At 46.6% G+C, this 8,589-nt stretch overlaps 1 protein-coding gene across 2 annotated transcripts in view; it reads right to left on the bottom strand.

Moving 5' to 3' along the window:
* Positions 1-1,286: 1,286 nt before the first annotated feature.
* Positions 1,287-8,589, bottom strand: part of LOC100948385 (zinc finger protein 250) — a 36,103-nt gene continuing 28,800 nt past the window's right edge. Inside the window, exons 1-2 of one of the 2 annotated variants that reach the window (XM_023508337.1) lie at positions 3,116-3,183; positions 1,287-2,880 (exon numbers count right to left, since the gene is read on the bottom strand). In XM_023508337.1, coding sequence (XP_023364105.1) covers positions 1,577-2,880; positions 3,116-3,182 — 1,371 coding nt within the window. In that variant the 5' untranslated portion in view covers position 3,183 and the 3' untranslated portion in view covers positions 1,287-1,576. Of the gene's footprint in view, positions 2,881-3,115; positions 3,184-8,589 lie in introns of those variants that run through there. The other variant, XM_012813048.2, reaches the window with a different exon arrangement.

An 8,589-nucleotide genomic window follows, 5' to 3' on the forward strand; every position in this document is an offset into this window, starting at 1 on the left:
TCCCAAGTAGCTGGGACCACAGGCGCCCGCCACAACGCCCGGCTATTTTTTGGTTGCAGCCGTCATTGTTGTTTTGGCGGGTCCGGGCTGGGGATTGAACCCACCACCTTAGGTGTATGTGGCTGGCGCCTTAGCCGGTTGAGCTATAGGCGCTGAGCCAAATTACCCATTTTTGAGTTGAATATTTACTAAAGATTAGTTAAGACACTCCTTTAGATAATGAATAAAGTTAAAGCACCAGATAAAGGGTGTTCAAGGCCTGGTGCGGTGGCTCACACCTGTAGTAATCCTATCCCTCTGGGAGGGTGAGGCAGGAGGATTGTTTGAGCTGAGGAGTTCAAGACCAGCCTGAGCAAGAGGCAGATCCTGTCTTTACTAAAAATAGAAGAATTAGGCTGGGCACCGGTAGCATAGTGGTTACAGTACTGGCCACATGCACTGAGGGTGGTGGGTTTGAACTCTGCCCAGGCCAGCTAAAAACAATGACAACTGCAGCCAAAAAATGGCCAGGCATTGTGGCGCATGCCTATAGTCCCAGCTACTTGGGAGGCTGAGGCAAGAGAATTGATTTAAGCCCAAGAGTTGGAGGTTGCTGTAAGCTGTGATGCCATGGCACTCTGCCGAGGGCAACATAGTGAGACGCTGTCTCAAAAAACAGAAAAATAGGAGAATTAGCAGGGTACCTATAGTCCCAGCTATTTGGGAGGCTGAGGCAAGAGAATTGATTTAAGCCCAAGAGTTGGAGGTTGCTGTAAGCTGTGATGCCATGGCACTCTGCCAAGGGCAACATAGTGAGACGCTGTCTCAAAAAACAGAAAAATAGGAGAATTAGCAGGGCACCTATAGTCCCAGCTATTTGGGAGGCTGAGGCAGGAGGATCATGTGAGCCCGGGAGTTTGAGGTTGCTGTGAGCTATGATACCACAGCACTATACTGAAGGTGACAGAGTGAGGCTCTGTCTAAAAAAAAAAAAAAAAGAAAAGTCTTCTAAATTTACATAATTTTTCACTAATATATCTTTAGATTTTTTTTCATACATAACAGATATTTCCACACACTTTGGATTTCCAGCCATTTTACATGATGGTACTTGATGACAATCTCTTTTTCCATCACTTTGTTCATGCACTTTAGTTCAGCATTAACAGAATATTGAAAATAGCCCAAAATTCTAATTTTAAGTACAATAATTAGACTGGTTAATTATATTTAGGAAAGGCATGTTGTATCCTAAGGAAAAGAATTTTATCTCAAATATAAGAAAGTTTTACTGGAGCAATAGTTCTTATGCCTTAACTTTGCTTAGTAACTCACTTGAAATAAACTATGTAATGTTAAAGAAATAATTACGGCTGTCTTTACCAAAATTCACTACAGTTGTATAACTGCTTGTCAATATAACTGCAAGATACTGAGTAAAAACAAAATAGGTATTCTCTGAGGTTTCCCCATAGGAAGCACACACCCAAAGCGTCTCTTTTGAGTTACTTGGCAACACTGACTCAACAGAGGGCAGAGGGAGCCCAGAGAGGTGATGGGAACAGCGCCCGCAGTCTGGCCAGCTGGCCAGGGCAGGTCAGGGCTTGCTGTGCACCTTCTGGTGCTGGATCAGGTGCCCGTGCTGGTTGAAGGCACGGCCGCACTGCGCGCACTCGTAGGGCTTCTCGCCTGTGTGGATGCGCTGGTGCTGGATAAGCACGGAGTACTGGCTGAAGGCCTTCCCACAGCTGCTACACTCATAGGGCCGCTCACCAGTGTGCGTCCGCAGGTGAACGATCAGCGTCGCCTTCAGACTGAAGGCCTTGCCACACTGCGCACATGGAAAGGGCCGCTCACCAGTGTGGATGCGCTCGTGCTGAACCAGGGAGCGGCGCGCGCTGAAGGCGTGTCCGCACTCACCGCACACATAGGGCTTCTCCCCAGTGTGCACCCTCTGATGCTGAATCAAGTGTGAGTGCTGCACGAAGGCCTTGCCGCACTCGTAGCAGGCATAGGGCTTCTCCTCGGTGTGGATGCGCTCATGGTTCATCAGGGTGGAGCGGTGACTGAAGGTCTTCCCACAGGCGCCGCACTCGTAGGGCTTCTCGCCGGTGTGCACGTTGTGGTGCTGGATGAGCACTGAGCGGTCACTGAAGGCCTTTCCGCACTCGCCACACGTGTAGGGCCGTTCGCCCGTGTGCACCCTCTGATGCTGCAGCAGCGTCCGCTTCACGCTGAAGGTCTTCCCGCACTCGGGACACCCGTGGGGCTTCTCCCCCGTGTGCACCCGCTGGTGGCTCCGCAGCACCGTGCTGTGGTTGAAGGCCTTCCCGCACAGCGCGCACACGTACGGCCTCTCCCCGGTGTGGATCCGTTGGTGCTGGATGAGGTGGGACAGCTGGGTGAAGGTCTTCCGGCACTCCAGACACTCGTGGGGCTTCTCCCCTGTGTGTATCTTGTGGTGCTGTGCGAGGTCCGAGCTCACACGGAAGGCCTTCCCGCATTCATCACACTCATAGGGCTTCTCCCCTGTGTGGATTCTCCTGTGCTTGCTCAGAACTGAGCTCTGGCTGAAGGCCTTCCCACACACGCCACACACGTAGGGCTTTTCCCCAGTGTGGATGCGCTGATGCTGGAGCAGGTGAGAGCTGCGGCCAAAGCCCTTCCCACACTCCATGCACCTGTAGGGCCGCTCTCGGCCCGCAGTGCCCTGCCGCCCTGAGGCCTGACCTCGGGCACGGCAGGCAGGGCTAGGACTTGGACACAAACTTCGCTCTGTTTCGTTATTTTCTTGATCAGTCTTCCCCAACCGTGTCTTCTCCAGAATCGCTGTTAATTCCTCTTTAATTAATGGCTTCAGACTCAAGTCTGCATCTTGCTTCTCTCCTTTGATTTTACATTCTGAAACAAGACAACCAAAATGAAAAGGTCAATAGCACTCGAAAATGAGGAGCAAGTGCAACCCTGAAACTGCCTTTGCTGATGAAGGCACAGCCCCTGAGTGCATGTGGCCGTGTGGGCTGGAGAGGGTCTGGGTCACCACACAGTGTCACACACCTACGACCCAGGAGATAGTGCAAGTCTGAGCAGGAGTGTGCCCAGTATGGCCTGAGCCCCTCCCTCCCCAAGTCTTCACCTGGACAAGTGTCCAGAATCCATGTGGAGCTGGTGGGTGCCATCCAGGGGCCAACAGACTTGTACATGGGGGTGCTGTAACTGCTGTGTGGAAGGTAATCTCATCCAGAGAATGCCCTGGCAGGGGGAGGGGTGGGGAGGGAAGTGAGGAAGGTCTGCTGCTAGGTTTCATGAGATAGGGCCTTCGTGGCAGCAACAGAGGGTGGGAAAAGCCAGGTGGAAATGTTTCTAGGACTAAGTCAAGGGGATGTGAAGGGAGAAAACAAGGATTTTAAATCTTGTAGCCTGAGCCACTGAACTAGCAAATGCCACTCCCATGAAGAGTTCATGTCTGGGGAGAGGAGGTAACAGGGTCACAAAGCTGACTCCATATGCTCTTAGCATGTGGACTTGGCCCAACCGCCCTGCAGAGAGGGAAGAGGCTGACCCTACATGTCAACAGGATGAGTTAGCCCTCTTTCATGAGGGCTACAGGGCCTTGGACCTCTCCTGTAGCAGACATTAACAGCCAGGCCTCCCTACCACAGGCTCCAGAGCAGGCAATGGCCTCTTGTAGGGCCCAATCTGAGCCCCTGGGGCCCAAGACACCAGCCCTCTCCTCAGTGTTTCACCTATGAGGCCTCTGTGGGGACTTCCATGAAGGAACTGTTATGCTCAAGTGACGTTCCAGGATAAGAAGCCCTGTGGCTTGGGTGGTGCCTGTAGCTCAGTGGGTAGGGTGCCGGCCATATATGCCAAGGCTGGCAGGTTCAAACCCAGCCTGGGCCAGCTGAAAACAACAATGACAACTGGAACAACAACAACAAAATAGCCAGGCATTGTGGTGGGCACCTGTCATCACAGCTACTTGAGAGGCTGAGGCAAGAGAATTGCTTAAGCCCAAGGGTTTGAGGTTGCTGTGAGCTGTGATGCCACAACACTCTACCCAGGGCGAGAGCTTGAGACTGTCCAGAAAAACAAAACAAAACAAAAAAAAAAAAAGAAAAGAAAAAAGGAAGAAGCCCCATGGCAGAGAAAGATTCAAGGGAATTCTTTTTTTTGAAGCAGAACATTTTGTTTCCCAACAGTCTCATTTTATTTGTATAGAAGAATTCCTGTGACTGAGATAAATTCCTTTGATATGCTCATTAGTAGACTCAAGTCAGCTGAGGAAAGGATCAGTGAAATTAAAATAGGCCAATAAAAATTACTCAAACTGAAACACAAATGAAAAACAAAAAACTGAGAAGCATCTAAGAACTGTGCATCAGGTACTATCAGATAAGGAGCAAGATGGCAGCTAAGAGCAGTGTCTGTGGCTCAAAGGAGTAGCACGCAGGCCACATATACCAGAGGTGGTGGGTTCAAACCTGGCCCCAGCCAAAAACTGCAAAGCAAACAAAAAAGATGGCGCCTGAATCACAGCTTCTGTGCAACTGGGCAAAGCAAGATTGGGGTGAGAAGACTCCAGGCATCTCTGGCTGGTGGGTCTGCCCAGACACTTCCCTTTGGTGACACGGGTAGTCAGCGAGAGAATTCTGGACCCCACGAGGAGGACAAAAGCGGTGGTGAACTGGCAAGTGGTAGGTGCGTTTGTTCAGTTGGAGGCTGCCCACAGCAGTAACCATAGTAACAGTGAGACTGCATGCAGGAAAAGTCTTAACCTGTGGGCTGTTTTGGTTTTTTTGGACTTGGGCACTTGACTGAACTGCCTTGGGAGATCTTGGGCAGGTGTACAGACAACTTTGGGCGTTGTCTGGGGCCCCGGACTGAGCCACTGAGCTGGAAAGAAGCTAGTATTGTTCAGCTGTGGGCTGCTTGCACAGCTACTGCAGGGGAGCTGCCCCTGCGGGTTGGAACATAGGGATCAGCTAGGAGACTTTGGGCGAAAAATCTAGGGACTGAGCTGCCCAAAGGCAGGGACTGAGATGCTGGGGAAGAGTGGAGATCTGTGTTTGGCAGATTAACAGCCTTGGACCTCAGGGGCATACAGTGAGACCAGTTTTGCGTACTGGATAAGTGGGCAGCCATGCCAGGAGAGATCCCAGTGACAAGTGCTTTCCTTGGAAAGCTTTTGCTTAGCCAAGGTTCACAATTTGGAGTGTCTTTTAAGTGGGCTGAGGAGACAATCTGGGCTCCCAAGCCTGTGGGGTCTGAGAAATCAGCAGAGGCCTCCAGTCTCCATCTCATACAGCTGTATTAACACTGTGATTAGCGTCTTATACCTCAGAAGATTACCTGTTGCTGGGACAATATTTAGCAAGATATACTGTCGGGGTTTTTTTTTGCAGTTTTTGGCCAGGGCTGGGTTTGAACCCACCACCTCCAGCATATGGGACCAGCGCCCTACCCCTTTGAGCCACAAGCACCACCCAGTTTTTGTATTTTTTAATTTTTAAGATTTTTTCCATGACATTTTCCTATTTTTTCCCTCTTTTTTTCCCCCACTACTCTAGTTTAAATGCAATCTTCCATTTTTGCCATCTTAGATTTTCATTTTTGCCAGTGTTTCTGCCCCTATTATTTGTCCCCTTCCCCCAATTTTGTAGGGTTTTTGTTTTAGTTTGATTTATAGTATTTCTGTCTTTCCTCTCTACCTTGTGGAGGTGGGGTACTGTGTCTAATCAGGCTGGCAAAGAGCTGTTGACCTCAAGGGAACCACCCAATCCAGCACCCCCAAAGGTTGGGTCATAGTACCCTACTATACACCTATATTATTCCTGTCTCCTTCTTTCGGTGCTTTTCTTCTTTTAGTTAATATTTGCTTTTACTCACCCCCTCTTCTTTCTCTTTTTTCTTTTTTTTTTTAAATCTTTTTTTCCCTTCTTGCTCTTCAATCTTCTCATCCTTCTGGTCCCGTACCAAAAGGACTCATTAAAACTTTAGGACAGAGGCACAGTAACTTTTTTTTTTTTGAGACAGCGTCAAGCTATCCCCCTGGGTAAAGTGCCGTGGCTTCACAGCTCACAGCAACCTCCAACTCCTGGGCTCAAGCGAGTCTCCTGTCTCAGCCTCCCAAGTAGCTGGGACCACAGGCGTCCGCCACAACGCCCGGCTATTTTTTGGTTGCAGCTGTCATTGTTTGGCGGGCCCAGGCAGGGCCCAGGCTGTAGCCACTTGAGCCACAGGCGCTGAGCCCGAGGCACAGTAACTTAAAAAGCAAGAGGGTGGTGCCTGTGGCTCAAGAAGTAGGGTGCTGGCCCCATATGCCAGAGGTGGTGGGTTCAAACCCAGCTCTGGTCAAAAAAAAAAAAAAAGAGCAAGAGGAAGTGAAAGGAAAATTAGGACAAGGAAATAGATACAAGAAAGCACTCATGAAGAAGAATTAGCAGAAAAATTCTGGCAACATGAAATACCAGTCCAGAGCAACCCCTTCAAGGGACCGTGAGGTAGCTATAGCAGAGGAGTCCACCTATAAAGAAATGTTAGAAATGACAGAAGGGGAATTTAAAATACAGATGAGGAAAACAATGAAGGAAATTCCTGATAAAGTGGAAAATAATCAAAAAGAAATCCAAAAACAGAATCAAATAAGAAATGACTGATGTGAAGAATATAGAAAGGATATAGCAGAGCTGAAGGAACTGAAGCAGTCAATTAGGGAACTTAAAGATGCAATAGAAAGTATCAACAATAGATTAGACCATGCAGAAGAAAGAATCTCAGAGGTAGAGGATAAAGCTCTTGAGATATCTCAGATAGTTAAAGAGGCAGAAAAGAAGAAAGAGAAGGCAGAACGTTCACTGACAGAATTATGGGACTTTACGAAGCATTCAAACATACGAGTTATAGGTATCCCAGAAGGGGAAGAATGCCCCAGAGGAATGGAAGCCATTCTAGAGAATATTATAAATGAAAATTTCCCAAATATCAGCAAAGATTCTGACATACTCCTTTCAGAAGGATCTTGGTGCCCTGGTTGCCTCAACTCAAATAGAGCTTCTCCAAGGCACATTGTGATGAATCTATCTAAAGTCAAGACTAAAGAAAAGATTTTGCAAGCTGCCAGGAGTAAGTGCCAACTGACTTACAGGGTCAAATCTATCAGGGTGACCATGGACTTCTCTAATGAAACTTCTATCTTTAATCTACTTAAACAGAACAATTTCCAGCTCAGAATTCTATATCCCGCTAAGCTTTAAAATTGATGGAGAAATCAAATCTTGTACTGATATGCAAACAATGAGGAAATTTGCCACAATAAGACCAACTTTACAGGAAATATTTCAACCTGTTCTACACACTGTCCATCACAATGGACCTTCAACAAAGTAAATACCCAGAAATGAAAGGACAGAACCTAGCTTCCACAATGATGCAAAAGACAAAACTAAGCAACAGACTTTCACAAAATAAGATGAATAGAACGCTACCACAATTATCTCAATAAATGTCAATGGTTTGAATTCCCCCCTGAAGAGACATAGATTGGCTGATTGGATTAAAAAACACAAGCCATCTATTTGCTGTCTGCAGGAAACACACCTCACATCAAAAGACAAATTAAAACTCAGAGTTGGAAATCAATTTTTCAGGCAAACAGAATTCAGAAGAAAAGAGGGGTTACAATCTTATTCTCAGATACATGTAGATTTAAAGCAACTAAAGTCAAAAAAGACAATCATGGTCACTTCATATTGGTCAAGGGAAAAATACAACTAGAAAACATTTCAATTCTAAATATTTATGCACTCAATTTAAATGCTCCCATATTATTGAAACAGATCTTGCTTAGTCTGAGCAATATGATATCGTATAACACCATGATAACAGGGGACTTTAACACCCCTCTCTCAGAGCTGGACAGATCCTCTAAACAGAAATTAAACAAAGATATTAGAGATTTAAATGAGACCCTAGAACAACTGTGCTTGATAGACGTATATAGAACACTCCATCCCAAAGATAAAGAATATACATTCTTCTCATCGTTCCATGGAACATTCTCCAAAACTGATCATATCTTAGGACACAAAACAAACAACAGAATCAAAAGAATTCAAATTTTACCTTGCATCTTCTCAGACCACAAGGCACTAAGTGAAACTAAACTCCAACAAAAACGTTCAACCTCACACAAAGGCATGGAAGTTAAACAACCTATGGTGAATGACAGTTGGGTGCAGGAAAAAATAAAAAAGGAAATCATTAACTTCTTTGAGTATAACCATAATGAAGACACAAGCTACCAAAACCTGTGGGATACAGCAAAAGCAGTCCTGAGAGGAAAATTTATTGCTCTAGAAGCCTACATTCAAAACACAGAAAGAGAGCACATCAACAAACTCACAAGCCATCTTATGGAATTAGAAAAAGAAGAACAACCTAAGCCTAAACCCAGCAGAAAAAAAGAAATATCCAAAATTAAATCAGAGATTAATGAAATTGAAAACAAAAGAATCATTCAGAAAATTAATGAAGGCTTGGTGCCTATAGCTCAACCGGCTAAGGCGCCAGCCACGTACACCTAAGGTGGCGGGTTCGAATCCCCAGCCC

The sequence above is a fragment of the Otolemur garnettii genome, unplaced genomic scaffold, assembly GCF_000181295.1.
Source record: "Otolemur garnettii isolate 467f Iridium unplaced genomic scaffold, OtoGar3 scaffold00245, whole genome shotgun sequence".
NCBI classification, from domain to species: domain Eukaryota; kingdom Metazoa; phylum Chordata; class Mammalia; order Primates; family Galagidae; genus Otolemur; species Otolemur garnettii.